The 23,513-nt window shown below is 44.1% G+C and overlaps 1 protein-coding gene across 1 annotated transcript in view; it reads right to left on the minus strand.

Moving 5' to 3' along the window:
- The window catches only part of LOC141147313 (protein mono-ADP-ribosyltransferase PARP14-like), a 113,107-nt gene that overhangs the window by 14,149 nt on the left and 75,445 nt on the right, over positions 1-23,513 (minus strand). The window contains exons 12-16 of the mRNA XM_073634529.1: positions 19,099-19,278; positions 17,712-17,903; positions 5,443-6,045; positions 4,186-4,328; positions 2,551-2,725 (exon numbers count right to left, since the gene is read on the minus strand). Coding sequence (XP_073490630.1) covers positions 2,551-2,725; positions 4,186-4,328; positions 5,443-6,045; positions 17,712-17,903; positions 19,099-19,278 — 1,293 coding nt within the window. The remainder of the gene's footprint in view (positions 1-2,550; positions 2,726-4,185; positions 4,329-5,442; positions 6,046-17,711; positions 17,904-19,098; positions 19,279-23,513) is intronic.

A 23,513-nucleotide genomic window follows, 5' to 3' on the forward strand; every position in this document is an offset into this window, starting at 1 on the left:
GACCTTCATAGAAATGAATCAGTCTCGGATCACCAGCTACCAAGCACCTGTTGCTGATGTAACCAAATATTTTTTTTAGAATGTTAGATCCCTTGAAGATTGCCTATGCTGATGCTGACTGACTATCCTGTTATGCGGAGTGACTATCCTATTCCTCCTCAATGTTCATGTTGATAGCTTCTAAGAACATTTTTGGTTCTGGGCAGCAGCACCAGTGCCTAAAGCCCAATTTTTCTGCCCCTGTTTAACAGGGGTGCGTAATTACAATTTTTAAATCTAATATTTCACAGCAGGGCTCATTCCTGCGCTCAACAACAGAATCTGTGAGGGGTTGCAGTGCCTAAAGCCCAATTTTTCTGACCCTGTTCAACAGGGGCATGTAATTACAATTCTTGATCTAATATTTCACAGCAGGGCCCGTTCCAGTGCCCACCAAGAGTAACTGTGAGGGCTTACAGTGTTGTGATACCACCAACACCTAAGGCCCAATTTTCTGCAGAGTATATAGGGCAGGCCCCTACTTTCAAACATCCGACTTACAAATGACTCCTACTTACAAACGGAGGGAGACAACAGGAAGTGAGAGGAAATCTACCCCTAGGAAGGGAAATTCTCTCCTGTAAGAGTTAATATGGTAAAAAGGTCTTTCCTCCACTGATTTATCACCAATCCTTGTTTCCCTTAACCGCTTCAGCCCCGGAAGAATTTACCCCCTTCCTGACCAGAGCACTTTTTGCGATTCGGCACTGCATCGCCTTAACGGACAATTGCGCGGTCGTGCGACGTGGCTCTCAAACAAAAGTCCTTTTTTTTCCCACAAATAGAGCTTTCTTTTGGTGGTATTTGATCGCCTCTGCGCTTTTTATTTTTTGCGCTATAAACAAAATAAGAGCGACAATTTTGAAAAAAACGCATTATTTTTTACTTTTTGCTTTAATAAATATCCCCCAAAAATATATAAAAAAACATTTTTTTCCTCAGTTTAGGCCAAAATGTATTCTTCTACATATTTGTGGTAAAAAAAAAATCGCAATAAGCGTTTATTGATTGGTTTGCGCAAAAGTTATAGCGTTTACAAAATAGGGGATAGTTTTATGGCATTTTTATTAATAATTTTTTTTTTACTAGTAATGGTGGCGATCAGCGATTTTTATCGTGACTGCGACATTATGGTGGACACGTCGGACATTTTTGACACATTTTTGGGGCCATTGTCATTTATACAGCAATCAGTGCTATAAAAATGCATTGATTCCTGTATAAATGACACTGGCAGTGAAGGGGTTAACCACTAGGGGGCGGGGAAGGGTTAAATCAGTACTAGGGAGGTGTTTCTAACTGTAAGGGGGTTGGGCTGTGTGTGTCACTCAGTACACTGATCTCTGCTCTGATGACAGGGAGCAGAGATCCAGTGACACTTGTCACTAGGCAGAACAGGGAGATGCTGTTTACATCAGCATCTCCCCGTTCATGCTCTCCGTGAGACGATCGCGGGTGTCCCCGCGGCGATCGAGTCCGCGGGACCCGCGACCCAACTCACAGAGCCTCCGGCCGGCGCGCATGCAATGAGGCGGCGGGGATTTCAAATGGACGTATATATACGCCCATTTGCCCAGCCGTGCCATTCTGCCGATGTACATAGTCGTGCGCCGGTTGGGAAGGGGTTAAAAAACCCAAATTTTCAATATCCAACTGTCATTGGGACAGAAAGTGAGGTGAAATCTTCTGAATAGGGGCACAGACAGCAAAACGTTACAGGGGTGATAACCCTTCCCTATGTTATCCAAAAAGCTTTAAAATAGATTTTTTGGCTGGAGCTACACTTACAAACTGTACCTGTTCCAAATTACAAACAGATTCTACTTAAGAACAAACCTACAGTCCCTGTCTTGTTTGCACCGCCTGTATACTGCTGTTCAGAGTATATAGGACCTGGTGGCCCCACACCTTTCCTTATTTTAATTTGGGTGCGGGGTTCCCCTTAATATCCATACAAGACCCAAAGGGCCTGGTAATGGACTGGGGGGTACCCATGCCGTTTGTCTCACTGATTTTCATCCATATTACCAGGACCCGACATTACATTAAACCCGCAAGCAGTTTTAAATGACTTTTATTCCTTTAGAAATGTCATTTTGCTGTCAGACTGTTCTAAACACGGGAAACATGCGCTACTTTACAGGCACACTATAGACACCCCCAGGCACGATATTTAAAGGAATATTTCACTTTTATTTTTTCACTTTAAGCATCATTAAAATCACTGCTCCCGGAAAAAAGACGTTTTTAAAACTTTTTTTTGCATTGATACATGTCCCCTGGGGTAGGACCCGGGTCCCCAAACCCTTTTTAGGACAATAACTTGCATATTAGCCTTTAAAATGAGCACTTTTGATTCCTCATGTTCGAGTCCCATAGACTTTAACGGTGTTCGAATGTTTGCGCAAACTTTCGGTCTGTTCGCATGTTCTGGATGCGAACCGAACCGGGGGGGTGTTCAGCCCATCCCTTTTGGCTAATAAGCTGTTATTTTTCCCTGAAATCTCTCACCATTTTTCCCTGCGTAGCTCCGGTTGAACCCATTATGATTGACATGTTGGATGGAGGCAAAGTCAGTCCCATGGAAAAGCTCTTTCTCATTGGTGGTGGAACCGTTCTTGGAGTCGATGTTCTGCTTCTTTATCTGGTAGTTGAGCCAGAGATCTCTGTTCTGTACACGCAGAATCTGGGAGGACATACAAAGGCTCAGATGTATACAATGTTCTACCAATAAACTGCAGACTTATCCAACTATTACACAGGAGAGGACCTATTCTAGCATGAATACAGTGACAAGTATTATTCGGGTGGGTGAAAAGGCATGCTCCATATGGAAGGTCAGCACACTTAGGTTAATAAAAATATATTTATTGAAATTCACAGTTCACAGGTGATGCCAACGTATCAGGAAAAATGTCTCCCCCTTCCTCAGGACTGTGATGGTTGGTGTGGTCGGGATTGACCTCATTGAACATGATAAGAGCCCTTTGGGTGCTGTAAAATGACAGAGAACCGGCATGTCATATCAGCACTTGTTGTATTTGAACTCCAGTTCCTGGTCAGTCCTGACCATGCCAACTATCACAGCCAACGCTTTGACTCTACTTATCACCTGTGGGCTGTTAATTTTAATAAATATATTTAATAATAACCTCAAATGTGACAACCTACCTCTACAACCATCTGAACCTATCTTGAGGAGCGCCTTTCAGTTGCTACAAGACCATAACGAGGCTCACCCACATATTGCCTTTATCGGCCACATTAAAGGACAACGTATCCCAGATCACCTCCAGGGATATCAGACTGCAGACTGGTCCAGCGCTGTCTCACATACACATTGAGGTCAAGTATCAAACAGCTCTAACATGATGTTATGGGTAAAATATTCTATTGAAAGTTTATGTCTGCCCATTCCATAGTGCCAGTCAGTATTCTGTAATTGGAGTGCCCAGCTCTTTGCACCATCATAACCAAACCCGCACCTAAACCCTGATTATACACCCTCTTGTTTATACTTCATCCTAGAGCAGTCTGTTTGCCCTTTCTGCTATTTTCCTGTCACCTACAGGAGATTCTCTACACTGCATGCACTAGACTAACGGCAGTGGATGTGGCCTTCACACCTGGCTACTGAGTCAGAAATTTACCTCCAGCTCATTGCCTGATCACAGATACTCTGACTAAGCTTTGAATCCAGAGCTGAACTGATTACTTGGAAATCCAACCGTACATCCTGCTATTCTGGTGTAATGTTTTCTACTGTTGCCATAAAAGATGACCGCAAGGTCCTGCATCCTTGAACCTGTTTATTGCTTCCTTTCTGGACTTTTGGCAAGCTTCTACGAGATCAGCACTTTACATCTGTCTAGCCTGTATCAGAAGTCACCAGAGGAGCCTCTACTGGGGGATTTATCTTGTGCCATCCAACAATGGTGTGACCCGGTGACCCTGCTCTCCAGGTAAGTCAAACATCTCTCCCTGTCATGGAGGCTCTATTTACTCCATGACACATACCCAGCACCAGTCTCCAGTGCCATGTTGATATGTCCAGTCTCTACACTATAAGCGTAATACCATCACTGTCCCCCAGAATTCTATCACTGACATCTGCCATCTTTAATCACAATGTATCAGACACATTACCTTCAGTATTTTGTTTCCACAGCTTTTCTGGAATTTCTGCTGTACAGCGGAGTATTCAGGAGTTCCTGGAACGACATCCACTTCCATCACAAGAGTCCCACCCATCGGCTTCCAGTGTGACGGTATTCTGTGAGTGTCCCCCTCTGAAAGATAAGATGTGCAGTCAGGACCCGAAGAAAAAACAGACAAGTAAAATCTTTGGTGTACAACCTCGCTGAAAGCATTGACATGGCAGCCAATAAGAATGGTTTAATATATAGAAGATAATTCTGAGGTCCCCTCATACACTCAGGTCTCTGTTCTCTGGAAGCGATAAAGCCACAAAATCGTAGCAGAGAAGCAGATTTCCACCTTATTCCAGATGGTCTATCCTAAGCTGTCACATTCCCTCCATGTCCCTGCAATGTAGGAAATAGTAACTAGCCATAGACAAGCAGATGTGTCACCAGAAATTAAGGATGATGAGATATCTGGCTGCCATTGAATTTATTGAGCCCATCTTCCTGGGGTCTGAGGCAAGGCACAAGAAATCCAAGCTGGCCTGTGTTAGGATCGGGAGGCTCAGGAAGATGGTTGCTTGTTGAAGCATCTTCAGAGGAGTCTGCTATGCAGAAAGAAATCCAAGAGAGCTTGGGGTAAGCGGCCACTGCATGGTCATTACAAGGAGACCTCATTACTCAACCCTTAAAGGTACCTGTAAGTGCTTGCATAGGGTCATAGGAATAATTCCTATTGAGAATCTGCTGCTAAAATATTAGGAACACCAATAGCCACACCTAAAGTGTCTAGTGTCACTGGAAGGGTTCTACTTAGGACCACCAATAGATGCTCTTAAAGAATTTAATTGTTACTGGGAGGCTGAAACAATAGGCACACCATTAACTTTGATATTACTGGAAGGCCGCTACTTAAGAAATTATAGCCACCATCCAATACACCATACAATTTTGTTGCTGAAATAAGATGGCCTGGGTTATTTTGCTGGTTTTGGGTATTCTGTACCAACAACCCTCTCTCCATTTGTTGAGCAACTACTCTTCAGAAAGACTAAACTGACTGAAACCTAACTATTGCCCATTGTGCCCCATTGGGTGTAGCTATGGGAAGGGTAGGAGAGCCCATGAAAATCCAGTATCTCCTGTGGAAATAATGCTACAGCTGTCTTGGTTGAGAAGACTCTTCCCTGCAACGGCAACTCTTGTATTTCATTGAGTTTCTATAATATAATGGATAAACTACCAACAAAAGTCATATTACCATGTTTCAAAACACGTTGGATTTGAATTTGGTTCCCATGCTTGTCTATGGCTGTTTCTCCTTGTAAACTGACAGTATTTTGGTTTCCTCGGATCTGGATTGTGATCTGGACCTTCTTGTCATTTTTTGCCTCTTCCAACTCCAGATTTGTCATCTTGTCGAAGGGAACCATAGTTCCTCCATTGTCATATCTCCATTCCACCAGTTTCCAGGTGAGCTCTGCTGCCCGCTCTCTGCTCTTTCTGTCTTTTACCCGGTTTATAATCATTTCAATCTCCCCGGACACAGGTAGGACATCCCGGGTGAGGCCCACAATCCGGATGGAGGGGTCGGGTGGTTTGTAAATGACAGAGACTTGAAACTTTTTCTGGAGGTCGGAGATCTTCTTCACCTCAGCTTCTTCTAATTCAGAGATACATTCCTCTGTGATCACCTTCTCTGCCTGCTCATTGTCGATCATCTGCTGTAGCCAAGCCTTCGTCCCGTCCACGCTCCCTTTATCTTCAGCACACAATCTGAACACCACAGGCTCAATGCCGTCCATCAACTGGAAAGCAGTGAGCTTCTGAGCTGTCTTTGGTGCTTCTAGTGGCATAATATATTCTACAGAGGAAGAAAAGAAAGAATGGTGTCACAAACTGCTCTGAAAGTGGAAATATAAATTGTGAACAAATAGTTTATGAACGGGATGTAGACCAGGTTTAGGAAACATGTGGATTGACATCTACTGTACTTTAATCTGTGAAGCATTAAATATCAAATGAACTTTATACAGAACATCCTCACAGTTCCTCAGCTGAAATACATGTTACCCAAACCTGGTCTACATCCCGTTCATAAACTATAACATAACTAAAAGACCAAACTCTGCCCCTGTGTTTGTTTTTTATTGTTGGAATTCAATAGTAAGGCAATGGTGTAAATATAAAGAATGTGAAAACAGGGCTGCCATCTTCTGCACACCGAAGGGCTTCCATGATCACTTTGGATTATGATAGGGATAAGGGAGCTTAGAATTGAAGCGGGACACTGTGATATTCAATCCCAAATACACTTTTATTAAAATAGTAGATTGTCTGCAAAGCCAACACGTTTCAGGGGCTGTAACTCCTTTATCAGGGCTTAGGAGAGTAAAGCAAAGATAGTGTATGTGAACCCAATAATCAGTATATAGTTGGATGTTGTTGGAGTGTTGGGAGTTAGCAGTTGATTCAAACTCATTATTGAAACTACATACACTATATCTTTGTTTTATTTTTAAAGCGGAAGTCTCACAATATATCTTCTCTTCATCCTTCCCCTTAGGGGACAAAATGCATGTCCCACTTTGTTCCATTTTATTAGATCCTGTGTATTCTGATCGAGTATGATAAACAGCACGCCCCTGCTCCCCCTATTGCTGTCTGACCACACTGCTCTGTAGAAGATGAATAACTAATTAGCATTTATTCACAGTGTAACGGAATCACTTCCCACACTCCGCTTGAGTGCTTCCGCCATATACCTCTTTCTCCAGTCTGAAAATAGATATTAGATATTATAGCCACATATTACAACCAAGAACTAGGCAGGACTCGTTTGACTGCAATGCTGGAACATCAACTATTTATTTAAACAGAGGCACACAGAGAAGTTCACTCAGAGGACAATCCCCCCTCCTTTGATTAATGACACAGGGCGGAGTAAACTACATTCAGTAACAGACACAGAGGTGTATTCAAACTTCTCATCAGTAGACTGTCCTATCAGCAGGGAGCTGTTGGAGGAATTCCCCCTCCCTCCTCGCAGCTAATCCACAGACACATATACATCCCATAATACTTTTCTCCCAAGGCAGACAGACACAATAGAACAATGGGATACAGGCACTTAAACAGATAGAAACCCCCACCCCACCTCAAACCATCTAGCAATGGTCTCTGATGAAAGGTGGACTTTATCCTCATATATTCTTGAGGGATATTGTTGAGAAATATTAATGTCCCAAGTGAAAGAGCCCCTTCATTTTTTCATCACAAACCACACATATAAGACCCAGGATAATGGGTAAAATTAAATGCTGAGTCCGGTGAGGTTGTACAGTGATTCTGATTAGTGCAGATCATAGTGGGATTATCGGTCACCCTGTGCCCCTAATAGACACAGAGTGACTTACACCTAGGATGGGCCGGGGGAGCTGGACAAGGAGTTTCCAGAGCTCTCCAAGGTAAGCTGGGTTCCACAAGCCCCCTCCCAAAATGACACTTGTCTCTAGCACCCCGAACTTACCTGAGACCAGCACCATCAAACTACATGCAGAGGGGGAGGAGGAATGTTAAAGCAATTGCCTGGAAAACTCTATTGTCAGATTAGCTCACTGCAGAGTGGGCAGGAGCAACAGAGCAGACAAGATCCCAGTTGATGATGACATCAGTGTGCCCAACAGATACACCCAAAACATGCATGGTGACAGCAAAGTGGGCAAGGGTAGACAAGATCAATGATGTTGGAATTTAGAGCGACCAAAAAGCAAGCCTGAGATGGGCTGTGATAGTGGTGGGGGCAGAAGCAACATAGTACATTAAATTATTGAAGATAGCATCTGCACATCCAACAGGTACACCCGAAAATTCATGGTGAAAACAGATGAATTACATGACTGACGGAGCGCATTAAATTAATAATGATGACTTCAAAATGCCTGACAGGTGCATCCAAGATGCATGGTGACAGCAGAGGGGGCTGGAGCAACAGAGCAGACAAGACCTGTGATGCTGCTGATGACATTAATGTGTTCAACAGGTGTGCCTACAATTCACAGTCACAGGGGGAGGAAGCAACAGAGCTCTGCTTGATCTATAAAATTAGGAAATCCCCACAAATCGGGCTTCTGGCAGGGGAGGAGCTGACAGTAATAGCAGAGATAAAGAATAGATTTACTGCACAATATTTCAACATTCGGGGATAAGCATTTCTATGTTTATCATTAGACCGGCAGTTTTCATTGTTTAATGAGACCTCTTTTTAAGTCCTGATGAAGGGGGTGGGGTTACAGCCCCCAAACTGTGTTGGCTTTGTAAATGTGACGGACTGGGGTTTATATGGTCACATAAAAGACAGAACAGACACCCCAAAGTCCATATTCATTTTTTTTTTATTTATTACTAAGAAAAGAATTACTATCCTGCTATTCCATCAACAACCAGTAGATGGCAAGGAAGACACACGAGCTGAGTCTATATAAGACCACACATCATGTGACTGAAGTGAAACGCGCTTCAGCCATAAAGAGGAGTGGTCATATCTTCTCCTATTTGTGTAATTCTTTGCAGGGATGTACTTTAAATCATTTCTAATCCTGGTTAAACTGTGATAGAAAGATTCCTAAACATCTTGAACAGATGCAGGAAAAGTTTCAGCAGATTTTATGCCATAGTTTTGCTGTAATTAGAAGTTCAGAACAGCATGTGTGAGGAACGGTGAAAAGGGTGCAAAATCATAAAATAACTGTATTAGTCAGAGCAAATGTTTATTGTAAGCACTAAACTGTTATACATAGGTATATTTAAACCCGGTTTATGCAAAGTTACGTAAAATAGAAACCACATGTTTAAAAACTATATTAAATGGTTAGGAATCTATTGTCCTGGAAAGGTTATGCATTGCTTTGTATAGACATGCAATGTGCCCCATCTAGTGGTCAAAAAGGAGAACTACTGAAAGAATATCTGTATTAAAGCAATACAATGCAAGTATTATTATAGCAGAGCTAAAGTGTACCAGAGAGATCAAGATATATGTTTATTAAAATATTATAATGTTCATTGTTGTAACTATATTTTAAAGTATTTCAGTCAAAATCTGTACTATAATATAGAACTGCACAATTAATCGTTAAAAGATCACGATCTTGATTCACCCCCTCTGACGATCTATGTTGTGGAGTGTCTCGATTCTTTCATGTTACAAGTGTAGAGTTCTCTGCTTACTCTGGCGCATTCTGCAAAGATTTTAACAACATTGTAACTCTTCCGACTTAGATCAAAGGGATGAAACTTCTGTGTGAATGCAGGAAGTTTAACCACTTAAAGTCTAAACCTTTTTCTGACACTTGTTTCTTACAGTTAAAATCAGATTTTTTTCCTAGAAAATTACTTGGAACCCCCAAACATTATATATATATATATATATATATATATATATATATATATATATATATATATATATATTTTTTTTTTTTTTTTTAGCAGAGACCCTAGAGAATAAAATGGGGATTGTTGCAATATTTTATGTCACACTGTATTTGCACAGTGGTCTTTCAAACGCAATTTTTTGGGAAAAGTACACTTCAATGAATAATAAAAAAAAAAAAAAACAGTAAAGTTAGCCCAATTATTTTGTTTAATGTGAAAGATGATGTTACTCCGTGAGAATATCGTGATCTATCTTCTTTTTTTTTTTTTTTCTTTTTTTTTTGTCACTTCAGTCGACCATTTTGAGAGGTGTGAATCAGCTTTGCAGCTCATTTATCTTCCATCTCCTCTCCTTTGTCTCATCATTGTGACGTTTAGCCATATCAAAAATAATTACAACCAGCTAATAATAAATCTGACGTCTTAGCTTATCCCCCCCAAGGGTCTAACATGACCGAATGAACAATATCAACTTCTTCTCGGTAATCCCCAACCCCCCTCCCCGCCCTCCCTCCCAGGCCCAGTCTCTCCAGGGTCTAATACTCCCATCTCTCCTTCACTGTTCTAGGCTTTAGTTCTGTGTTCTACACCACGTTTTTTAAAATTTTGCCCATCGTTCCCACTCCACAGAGCCCGTAGTACCTTTTCCCTCTATTGCACGGACCTTACTCTCCAGATTGTATGTCTCTTCAACAGCATCTATCCATTCCCATATCTCAGGACTCTCCTTCCTCTGCCAATTCTTCGGGATTATTCGCTTCGCAGCATTCAGAAGGTGAGGTACTAATGATTGCTTATATTTTTTAATGTCTCCGCCTCCCCCATGGAACAAAACCTCCCAAGGATCTTCTGCTACATCTTTTCCGGTTATTTCCTTAATTAACCCGCGTATCTTACCCCAGAAGATTTTTATTTTAGGGCATGTCCACCATAGGTGTGTCATTGTTCCTATCTCCTGGCATCCTCGCCAGCAGTACGCCGTTCTATTTTGATATTTGCTTACTATCTCTGGGGTAAGATAGCTTCTACTTATGCATTTATAGCTCATCTCTGCCGTCCGTACGTCTAGTGCCGAGTTACTTATCAAATCCAAAATTCTCTTAATTGTATTATCATCTTTCTTTGTGCCTAATTCCTTCTCCCATTTATCTATGAATGGAGGTATCTCCAACTGGTCCATCTTCATCAAGACTTTATACATTTTAGAGACTGTATTTCTTGGATCTTCAGTGTCGCATAGCCTCTCAAAGTCCGTAAGTTTATCCCCCGCCCTAATCGGACCTGGTAACCTACTCACAAAATGACACAGCTGGAGATAACGCCACCTATCTAACCCTCGTGTCTCCCTGCCGGCTCTAATTTCCTGCAATGTCATAATTTTACCCCCCCTAATAATGTGTCTTAATTGTATCTTGCCCCAAAGTGCATCATTTCCTCCTATACTTTCTGATCCCGGTGGAAAAAAATTGTTATCTACTAGTGAAATTAGTGGTGAATTGTAGTTTCCAATCACTTTCTTATATACCCTGTCCCAAATTTTAAATACGTTATGTGTTATTACATGTGTGTCTTTATCAAAAATTCTAGCTTGTGGAGGATTCCAGATAACACTTCCAAGTGGTGCTTTACATAAAAATTCCTCTATTCTAACCCAACGTTTTTCATTATCTCGTTTTGCCCATTCGGCCATTCTAGACAGCACTACGGCTTTGTAATAATTCTGAATATCCGGAACTGCTAAACCTCCGTGTATTTTCTTTTGTTTTAGGATCCTGAAAGGAACCCTCGGTTTTTTATTTTTCCATATAAAGCTCATTATAATTTTTTTTAAATTTCTCAAATAATATAGGGGGAGTGGAAGTGGTACCATCTGGAACAGATATGTGATCTTGGGGAGTAGGAACATCTTAATGACGTTTATACGTCCTATCCATGAGAGGGCTTTACGGGCATAATTTTTACAGTCAGTTCTTATAGTGTCTAATAGAGGTAAATAATTTATTGTAAATATTTTCTTGTTTGAGCTAGCCAGCTTTACTCCTAAGTACTTTAGTTCTTTGGTCCATCTAAAGCTATATTCTTTTTTCAATGTGTCTATTTCTATTTTATTTAAATTTATATATATATATATATATATTTCTGACTTTACAAAATTTATTTGAAAGTTGGACAGCTCTCCATATTCCTTTAAGGCATTCATTAACTTGGGCAAGGTGATCGTAGGGTCTGAAATATAGAATAACACGTCGTCAGCAAAAGCTGCAACCTTGTGTTCATCCTCGCCGATCTTAAAACCTCTTATTTCTGGATCTGCCCATATTGTTGCTAAGAGAGGTTCCATAGAGAGAACAAAAAGTAACGGGGACAAGGGGCACCCCTGTCTCGTTCCATTTGCCATCTCAAATGGCTGGGACATTACTCCATTCACTCCTACCTCGGCCGTGGGATGTTGGTACAAAGTTTTGATCCGCAGGATCATTTTGGGTCCGAGTCCCATATTCTCCAAGGTCAGGAACATGAACCCCCAGTCTACCCTGTCGAAAGCCTTCTCGGCATCGATCGACAGCAGTAGTCCTGGAGGTCCGCTCTCCCCTGCTTTTTGGAGCAGGAGCAATGTCCTAACCCCGTTGTCCTTCCCCTCTCTTTTAGGAATGAAACCCACCTGATCTGGGCTAACCAGAGCATTCATTGATCCCTTTAGCCTCTCAGCGAGTATCTTTGCGTAGAGTTTCGTGTCGGTATTAAGAAGAGAGATGGGGCGGTAACTTGAGCATAATGTTTTTTCTTTTCCTTCTTTGAGTAAGATCGTGATGGAAGCCTTTAAGGCCTCCTTGCTCATCTCGTAACCTTCACCTAACCCATTGAAATACTGGCACAGCCTGGGGATCAGAACTTCTTTAAATGTTCTGTAGTGAGTTAATGTAAATCCATCCGGACCTGGACTTTTCCCCGGAGCCATTCCTGCTATTGCTTTTCTCACTTCTTCTTCTGAAATTGGTGTTTCCATACATTCTCTTACCTCTTCTGTAATTTTGGGCAACATTGCTTTTCTTAAATACTTATTATTTCTCTCTCTTCTATTGTTAGGCTGAATGCCCTCTTTTGGAATTGAATATAGCTCCTGATAGTATTTTTTAAATACCTCTGCTACTTTCCTGGAGGAGTACTCTATGTGGCCCTCTTTGGTCTGGATTTTTTCTATAAAATTCCTGGCTTTCCATTTTTGTACTGTTTTTGCTAGGTGTTTACTCGGTTTATTAGCCCATCTGTACCTGTCTCCTGAGATCTTCCTATGTATTGCTCGAACCTCTTGTTCCATTAAGTTTTTCAGCTCTGCCCTTTTAATTATTATGTGTTTATACGTGGCTTGGGACAGTTGTCCTGATTGTGTCTTATGTTTCTGTTCTAACCTGGCTAGCTCTTCTATTAATTTTTGGCGTTCCTTGCCTCTCTCTTTTTTCCGCCTTGACCCTAGCTCTATTAATACTCCTCTTATATAGGCTTTATGGGCCTGCCATAGAGTGGATCCAGATACTTCTCCTGTGTCGTTTTGCATGAAATAATTCTTCAATTCCTTATTGATTCTATTGAACCCTTCCTCCCACCTTATCAGTTCCTCATTTAGGCGCCATTGCCCCAACTGTCTATTTTCTTCGCCTATTTTTATTTCCATGGTCATGGGTGCGTGATCTGAGTAAGTTATGTTTCCTATCCAGGAATCTACCACCTTCTCGATTGCTCTATGGTCAATCAGGCCATGGTCAATCAGGCCATAGTCAATCCGGGAGTACGTCCCGTGCACAGGGGAATAAAACATATAGTCTCGTTTCCTAGGATGATGTACTCTCCATATGTCCACTAATTGCAGGCTGGCCAATTTTTGCCTGATCTTTCTTAGTTGCCCACTGTTCTTCCCCTGTGCACGGGCCATACTATCCGAGCCCGGATCTATACAAAAATTAAAGTCCCCAATTATTATCAGGTGCCCTTTTCTAAACTCTGTCAGCTTCTCCAAGATTTTTGTCACATATTCTATCGGATTTTTATTTGGTGCATATACATTAGCTAGTGTATACTCTTTATCGTTTAGTCTACCTCTTAGGAATAAATATCTGCCTTCTGTATCTACTGATCTTTCTTCTAGCGTGAACCTGACTCTTTTTGAAAATCCGATGGCAACACCGCGTGTTCTGCTTGAAATAGTATCTCCTTGGTACCAGGTCGGGTATTCCCCTGAAAATAGTCTTAATCTTGATTGGTGTGAAATATGTGTTTCCTGGAGGAATACCACCTCTGGTCCAAGCAGTCTAAGCTCGTTAAATATGCTTCGTCTTTTGTGGGCTGCGTTTAGACCTTTAACGTTGTATGTAATGCATTTTATTGTGGTTGATGTCATTTTTCTACATCCCTTCCGTCGCGCTCTGTCTTTAGACCCTGGAGAGATTTTACGCGCCTATCTGTCTTAGACCCTGGAGAGATATCCCTTAATTCCATTATTAAACTTAAAGTGCAACTCCTTCCCAACACCCACGCACCTTCCCGCCCCTCCCACTTTCCCCCTCCCTCTACCCCTCCCTCCCTCTCCCCCTCCTCCCTCCCCCCCTTCCCCCCTTTGGTCTTGACTAGACCCTCAGGCCGATGTGGGTCACAAGCATCGTGGCCCTCCATTGGTCTCCACCTCTAAAGGTGGATCTGTCGGTGTGCCGGCCACCGGTCGGTATTTCCTGGCTACCAGATGTTCTTTCAGCTTCCTGTGGTACCTACCTTTCCTAATTTCTTACTAGTTTCCCCCCGTCCCTCCCCCTCCCCAAAATCCCCCTCCCGCTCCGTTTTTACAGCGATCCTATTCCCAATTCTATCCACCGTTCATTGGACCAATCTATTGTCATAGGGACCTGAAGATCTAGTTTCCTGCAAAATTCGTCTAACTCCTCCGGAAATCTCAACCTAGCTGTTCTGCCGTCTTTATAGCCCAATAGACATGAGGGGAATCCCCATGTGTATTTTATGTTTTGATTTAGCATTTGTTCCAAAAGTGGCTTCAGGAGACGTCTTCTTGTTAAAGTGTCTTTGGCTAAATCTGCAAACACTTGGATCCTGGCCTCCTCATATAGGAGTGGAGTATGCCCTCTCAATTTTGACCATATTTTTTCCTTATCGACGTAATATCTGAACCTCACGATGATGTCGCGGCTTCTTTCTGTTCGACTAACATCCAACCTTCCCACACGGTGCACTCGCTCAATTTTTGGGAAGTCCTCCCCTCCCAGCTCCAGAAGGGGGGAAAAAATAGCCGCCACTATCGCCCTTAGGTCCTCGCCCCTTTTTTCTGGAATGCCACATATTCTCAGGTTCTGTCTACGGCTTCTATTCTCCTGGTCCTCCAGTCTATAGCAAATTTTTATCTGGTTTTGTTGAGTTGTTTTAATTTGTTCTTTTAGATCAGAGATTTCCCGTTCCTGTTGGTCCGTTATGTCTTCCACTCTCTCAACTCTGGCCAAAAGATTACCTAGTTCCATCCTTAGCATATTAATCTCTGTTTTAATTGAGGTTTCCAGAGCTTTAAACATCTCTACGATTTCATTTTTAGTGGGGAGATCTGGATCCAGCCTGTGTTCCATCATTCTGGTTGTTTCATGAGCACTTTCAATCAATGACGACTCTCTGGATGGAATGGGCGTCTGGTCCCCCTTCCCGTTTTGGCCCTTCTTCCTCTTATCCACCATGGTTGACGTTTGGGCTTCTTGGTGGGTGCTTCCAGGGCTCACCCCTCCGGCTAGGTACTGCTTGATTGAGCTCCCAGCAGCACCTCCAGATATATTGTCCTTGGGTGTCTTCGGGGGGCCCCCTTTTCCTGTTTTGGATGTATTTCTGCTCATTATTATATTCCCCTGGATTTTATAAGAGGGGTTTTAGTTGTCTTTATCTTGATAGTGCCAATGAATCTTTATTAATCCAGCCGTAAGACAGTTTTATATTCTTGCCCTTGTCCTCTCACCGATATTCTGTTCCTGGTTAATAGCGGAGTGACAAGTCTATTTCCTGTGAAAAGGATCTGTTATGAAGGTATTGATTATTTTTTAAATGCTTTTATTTTCGGTTTCCTATAAGTGCTAGTATCACAGATTACTAAAAAGTAGTCCCTGTTTCTCTGTTGTTCCGAAGTGTGGTAGCAAAAAGTGAGAGGATGATGAATTTTTAACAACCTTGCCAAAAGACCTTAACGTCTTAGTGTAACAAATACAGCTTCCCCTCTAGTGCAAGGTATTGCCGAGTTATTCCGGTTGATAGTAAGTTACATAAAAGTGTTTAATCCTATACCCTTTAACCTATATCACCAGTCCCAACTTGCACCCAGAGGCCCAACGAATGATGGTATAAATACTGATGGTCTTCAAGGGTAGTTAACGGTAATAAACTACTATGATACTCTTAGCCTTTACCAAAGTATTTTTTGATTTAATTAAAGCTGGTATTCCGGAATTTCTCACTGTCCCTTATTTGCCGCCATCGGTCCTCGTTTGTTGTGGTAAATGTTCCAGAGGCCTCTATTTCCCTTTCAGGGGTTACAAGACCCTGGCCACAGTGATTGATTTTTGCTGATTAAGTTAGTCCAAATCCCTGGATACCGCGTATATCCCACCTGGGGTATATCCTATATGTTTGGGGAATAGTCAGACTAAATGTTGTCTTGGATATTTAGTGACCTGGGTCATCTAGATGCTTCCTGCCTCTCCCCTCCCAGATTTTGTTGAGATTTCAGATGTACGCTGAACCAGAGCTAGTATAGCAGTGTTACAACGGATGTGCGGATGTAAAATGATGCCTTATATGGTATTGTCTATTTGTTCAATTGAATAGACCCGCTATTCCACTCTCATGTTTGTGTCAGTTAAAGAATAGGGTATCGTCCCGTTACTCTTCTCTTGTATTTTAACCTATACGGAGGAAATCGGCCATTGCTGCAAGGACCCAGTTAGGTCCCAAAATACACCTCCAGATGTTTTTAACAGTGCTGTAATATGTTGTCTAAAGTTCTGTTATTAACCAGGTTTCTTACACAGATATTATAAGCGGTCACCTTCTCTGATTTACCAGACAATAAGCAAGTCCCTTGTGGAATTATTCAGCAGGTTTCATACTTTATCCCCTCCTCTATGAATAAAAACCCATATTCAGTGCTCTTCTTACCTTTTAAAGTTCAGGTAGGGACAAGTACCTCTTACCGTCAGCCTTGTCAGCCAGCGTCTGTACTTGCCAGGATAACGGGCCGGTGTCAGCTACTTGTGTTCTCCATTGGGGAGGTCCTTTGATGAACACGGCGGGGTTAGGAGATCTCGGTCAGCTGGTCTCTCTGCGGCCGAGCCGCTCCGGTCCCCGCACACGGCGCCAGTAAGAGGAGGGGAGAGGGGAGGGAGAGGTGCGGGAGTCCACCGGCGAAACGGGAACCTAACTTCGCTGTGCCGCTGAGCCCGGTTCTCTCCGGGTAACAGCTCATGACGCTTGGCTGCAGTGTTGAGGCACCTCTCTCCATTCCCCCGCTACGCCGCACCGTCTGTCCTGTCCGCTTAGGACGCCCAGGAAGCGAGGCCGCCAGGACGCCAATTCACCGCCACACCTCCAGATCCTCCCTTCCTGACTGACGTCTCACGTCATCCCCCTCCCGCCTTTGTGATCTATCTTCTAAGCAAAAAAAAATTGCGATTCTCATTTTAGCCAGAATCGTGCAGCTCTACTATAATATGTTAACAGTTATGAACATGTGACTATAAAAATGTGATATATGTATTGTTATGTAAAAGTGAAACGAGCTTCAGCCATAAAGATGAGTGGTCACATCTTCTCCTGTGTGTGTAATTCTTTGCAGTACCCGCCGAGCTGATCACATTACCTCATCGCGTCTACGATCATCGGCTCTCTTCATTTAAATTTTGAGACCGGTAATCTATCATTGTAATTAATTTGTATTCAGAGTTTAATATCAGGCTGTAGTGCTTCAATTGGTCATTATTCCAGGATCCTGAACTCCTACATACAGAAGGGTCTCTTCCCCTTTCTTGTTCAGTTGGCCACACTGAGCTCACACCCCCAACTCACCAGAGGATTTGTCTTCAGGCAGGGCGGTCCCCTCTCTCTTCTTCATGCTCATGTAGAAATCATTCAGCATAGGTTTCTGGAATAGAACCACTTTCACCGTCTGAAGAGAACGGACCGATTTAGATTTGATGAAGTCCACCAAACCATCGAGGATTGAGTCGGCCACTGTGGAGGCGGATAATCCCCCCGCACCTATATCAACCAGACAAAAATGTTTACCAGAGATATTTACTGACCACAAAATGTAACTTTTACTTCAATAAATGTAAAGGTAAAAGACATTGATCAGAGGAACCTGACCTCCGGAGCCTCTGCTGTACAAAGCTGGCATCAGAGAAGGCCCCTCCCACTACTTAGTGCAAAGATGGAGGGAACCCCTCATAATGGGCACAGCAGGTGCGTAGACATGGGAACTCAGCACAGGGATGGTGGGAATCCCCATAATGGGTACAGCGGGTGTACAGACCCGGGAACTCAGCACAGGGATGGTGGGAACCCCTCATAATGGGCACAGCGGGTGTACAGACCCGGGAACTCAGCACAGGGATGGTGGGAACCCCTCATAATGGGCACAGCGGGTGTACAGACCCGGGAACTCAGCACAGGGATGGTGGGAACCCCTCATAATGGGCACAGCGGGTGTACAGACCCGGGAACTCAGCACAGGGATGGTGAGAACTCCTCATAATGGGCACAGCGGGTGTACAGATCCGGGAACTCAGCACAGGGATGGTGGGAACCCCTCATAATGGGCACAGCGGGTGTACAGACCTGAGAACTCAGCACAGGGATGGTGGGAACCCCTCATAATGGGCACAGCGGGTGTACAGACCCAGGAACTCAGCACAGGGATGGTGGGAACCCCTCATAATGGGCACAGCAGGTGTACAGACCCCGGAACTCAGTACAGGGATGGTGGGAACCCCTCATAATGGGCACAGCGGGTGTACAGACCCGGGAACTCAGCACAGGGATGGTGGGAACCCCTCATAATGGGAACAGCGCGTGTGTAGGCCTGGGAACTCAGCACAGGGATGGTGGGAACCTCTCATATTGGGCACAGCGGGTGTGTAGGCCTGGGATTTAGCTCTTCACTTTCTATCAAACACTAAAATCTAAGTTCTGTCTGGGCTGATCCCATTACTCATCTCTTAAGCTTATATCACACTTGTGATCCTGAGGGCAATATTGCTATGGAGGACACAGCAAGGAGGTGAAACATTCACCTGCTTGGGTGAGTAGGCCTCATGCTGGTTGGATGAGTGAGGTATACAGGTACATTTTAGCAATCTTGAACTGAGTCGGATGGTTATTGGGTGCAGCTGAGAGGAACACATATTTTATCTTGCACATGGAAGTAGAACTGTCTGTGATGCATTGATCATACCTGTTCCCAGAGCGGGGAAGGTGACAGAAGAGGCCTGATGCTTCTTGCATGCCTGCAGGATTTTGCGGACAATTTTCTGAATGGATGTTGGATTTTTTGATACTGTCACATGGAGAATCCATTTACAGTGTTTGATGTTTCCAGAATTGGTGATGACGAATCTCTTATGAGGTTGGGTACCTGTCAGAGATGGAAACTTTAGCTGGTAATATACTGTAGATATTCCTGAATAACACTAACTAGGCTTAAAAATGTCCCTTCTCCCCTGCGGCTACCTCTGCTGACTAACCTGTGGAAAAAAATGTATAAACCAGAGGTGTAGCAAGAACCTTCAGGTCCCCGGTACAAGAGACCAAGAAGGGCCCGCCCCCCAGACCCACCTCCCTTCCCTCCGAGACTGGGGCCCTTTACTCCCATTGCAGGGCCCTTTATTACGGTCCAACTTTGGGACCCTTTCACATGTTCTGCAGTGGACCCCCTTCCTGCCTTCTTGGGTAAGGTTGCCACCTTTTCTTCAAGCCAAATCTGAACACTTTAGCTCCACACAGCAAATATTATTTGTGTAGTAAACACTATACATATATTTTGTGAATAAATAACATTTCTAATCATATGGATTTATTCACAAGAGTTCCCCCTAGCATCAGAATCAACAGAGTTCCCCTTTATATCTGAGCCTCAGAGTTCCTTTTTACTGTAAGGGGGACTCTGCAGAATTTGATGTAAGTGATAAGTAAGAACTCTGGGGACTTCAATTTAAGGGGAACATTGAGAACTCTGATGTAAGGCAAAATGCAGCAGTTCTGGTAACCAGAGCCCCCACTTACATCAGAGTCTGCAGAGCCCCCACTTACATCAGAGTCTGCAGAGCCCCCCTTACATCAGAGTCTGCAGAATTTCCACTTACACTGTAAAGGATATCGCTGTGGACTCTGGAACTCTAACATAAGGGGTGCGCTGGGAACCCTGATTTAAGGGGGGCTCTGATGTAAGGGGGGATGCTGAGGACTCTGGTGTAAATGGGAACTCTGATGTAAGGGGTCTCTGCTCACCAAAGCCCCCTCTTACATCAGAGTCCACAGATCACCTCTTACATTTGAGTCCCCCTTACAGTCAGGTCCATAAATATTGGGACATCGACACAATTCTAATCTTTTTGGCTCTATACACCACCACAATGGATTTGAAATGAAACAGACAAGATGTGCCTTAACTGCAGACTTTCAGCTTTAATTTGAGGGTATTTACATCCAAATCAGGTGAACGGTGTAGGAATTACAACAGTTTGTATATGTGACTCCCACTTTTTAAGGGACCAAAAGTAATGGGACAATTGGCTGCTCAGCTGTTCCATGGCCAGGTGTGTGTTATTCCCTCATTATCCCATTTACAAGGAGCAGATAAAAGGTCCAGATTTCATTTCAAGTGTACTATTTGCATTTGGAATCTGTTGCTGTCAACTCTCAATATGAGATCCAAAGAGCTGTCACTATCAGTGAAGCAAGCCATCATTAGGCTGAAAAAACAAAACAAACCCATCAGAGAGATAGCAAAAACATTAGGTGTGGCCAAATCAACTGTTTGGAACTTAAAAAGAAAGAACGCACCGGTAAACTCAGTAACACCAAAAGACCCGGAAGACCACGGAAAACAACTGTGGTGGATGACCGAAGAATTCTATCCCTGGTGAAGAAAACACCCTTCACAACAGTTGGCCAGATGAAGAACACTCTCCAGGAGGTAGGTGTATGTGTGTCAAAGTCAACAATCAAGAGAAGACTTCACCAGAGTGAATACAGAGGGTTCACCACAAGATGTAAACCATTGGTGAGCCTCAAAAACAGGAAGGCCAGATTAGAGTTTGCCAAACAACATCTAAAAAAGCCTTCAGAGTTCTGGAACAACATCCTAGGGACAGATGAGACCAAGATCAACTTGTACCAGAGTGATGGGAAGAGAAGAGTATGGAGAAGGAAAGGAACTGCTCATGATCCAAAGCATACCACCTCATCAGTGAAGCATGGTGGTGGTAGTGTCATGGCGTGGGCATGTATGGCTGCCAATGGAACTGGTTCTCTTGTATTTATTGATGATGTGACTGCTGACAAAAGCAGCAGGATGAATTCTGAAGTGTTTCAGGCAATATTATCTTCTCATATTCAGCAAAATGCTTCAGAACTCATTGGACGGAGCTTCACAGTGCAGATGGACAATGACCCGAAGCAAACTGCGAAAGCAACCAAAGAGTTTTTTAAGGGAAAGAAGTGGAATGTAATGCAATGGCCAAGTCAATCACCTGACCTGAATCCGATTGAGCATGCATTTCACTTGCTGAAGACAAAACTGAAGGGAAAATGCCCCAAGAACAAGCAGGAACTGAAGACAGTTGCAGTAGAGGCCTGGCAGAGCATTACCAGGGATGAAACCCAGCATCTGGTGATGTCTATGCCTTCCAGACTTCAGGCTGTAATTGACTGCAAAGGATTTGCAACCAAGTATTAAAAAGTTTGATGGATTGTTAAACTGTCCCATTACTTTTGGTCCCTTAAAAAGTGGGAGGCACATATACAAACTGTTGTAATTCCTACACCGTTCACCTGATTTGGATGTAAATACCCTCAAATTAAAGCTGAAAGTCTGCAGTTAAAGCACATCTTGTCCGTTTCATTTCAAATCCATTGTGGTGGTGTATAGAGCCAAAAAGATTAGAATTGTGTCGATGTCCCAATATTTATGGACCTGACTGTAACTGGGGAGAGTACTTATGCTGGAATAGGGGAAAGAGGATTTTGCTGGGGAGGATGAGGGGGGGGGGGGGGGGGGGGGTTCTGCTGGAAGGGAGAACCTGGAGGAGAGGATCTGTGCTAGAGGTGGAGAGAGGATTTTTGCTGAGAGGGGGATTGGGTGAAGATGAATTTGTCCTGGGGGGATTTGAAGAGACGTCCTTCACGTTGCACCCTATCACAAACATGGGCATGGTGTGAGGGAGGTCCCAGCATGGACAGTAGGGGTGGGGGGCTGCATTGTGGAGGGGAGTGGGGCAGCAGCTGGACAGTGGAGTGGAAGAGCATCAAAAATCAAAATGCACCTTTGCCTGTGTAGAGAAAATTCTTGCACCGGCTCTTCTGCTACTGATAACCGCCCCCTGACTTGGCCCCCCACCACTCCCCACCGCTGCTAGCCCAGTGCTGCCAGTCTGACCTTCCAACCTCCATTAGTGCCCCCAATGTCAGCCACTTGCTGTCAGAACTCTCCTCCTGCACCACTGCAGCTCATATTCCTGGGGTCGGCGATGGGTATGTTGGTTCTCCTGTCATGGGTGATCTGCTCACTCAACTGGTCACTAACATCCTGTTTATAAGCCTTTTGGATGCTGGCAGTGCAGGTCTTACATGCCGGTAAAATCTATAACATTTATGGCAGTACCTAAATGCATGTGGAACACAGTGGCGGAAATGCCAGGGTCACAAACTTTGCACTTGCGACTGGACCCTGGTGTTCTACCACCGTGTGGGGGCCCCAGAATGGCAGGAAGGAGGCAGCTGTGGGACCCTAATAAAGCACCCCGTGAGAATAGTAAAGGGGCCCAGGACCAGAGGTCAGGGGGGCCCTTCATGGTTACCTGCACCGGGGCCCTATAGGTTGTAGTTATGCCTCTAGCTGGGACCAAAGCAGCTGCCCTTTGAGCTGAGCTCTGCCGCCACCCCCGTCATGCTCTAAACCTGAGTGACAGTCCCCCACTTTTCTAGTGGCGGCGGGGCTGAAACAGCAAACGGCGGTCCCGATGAGCAGCACGAGGCTGGCTAGAACAAACAGCCCAGGAGGGAGTGGGAGAAGACCTCACCACCGGCCACCCTGACCTGAGCAGCAGCGGGTGCCGCATCCCCCAGAGGAACTGCAGTAATTTAGGTACAGATAACATGAGGGATGTACACCACAGGCTGGACCGGACTTATGCCAGGGCTGTGCCAGGGAGAGAGCAAGCAGTAGTGGAATAGGGCAGCCATGACGTGGGTGGTGTGCTCTGCTTCTCCTAACATTCACCTGGCATGGATTAATGGCCATCGCTCCTCAGGACTCTCTGCAGGGGGCACTCTGGAGGTACTATCTATCTGCCCCCAGAGTGCTCCCTTACTTCCTCCCTTTACTTCCTCCAGAATGCCCCTTTACTTTCTCCAGAATGCCCCTTAGTACAGTAGTACTAAGGGGGCACTCTGGAGGAGGATGTAAGGCACACTCCAGAGGATGTAAGGAGGCACTAAGGGGGCACCCCGAAGGATGGAAGGGGGCTCTGACTAAGTTAGTGCCTCCAGAGTGCCCCTTTACATCCTTCGGAGTGCCCCACCACCAAGATGGTATAGCAGTGGCTGACAGATTATCAGGAGGTGATATTGCACTCCTCTTCCTCCTCTCTC

The sequence above is a fragment of the Aquarana catesbeiana genome, linkage group LG06 (assembly GCF_042186555.1).
Source record: "Aquarana catesbeiana isolate 2022-GZ linkage group LG06, ASM4218655v1, whole genome shotgun sequence".
NCBI classification, from domain to species: Eukaryota; Metazoa; Chordata; class Amphibia; order Anura; family Ranidae; genus Aquarana; species Aquarana catesbeiana.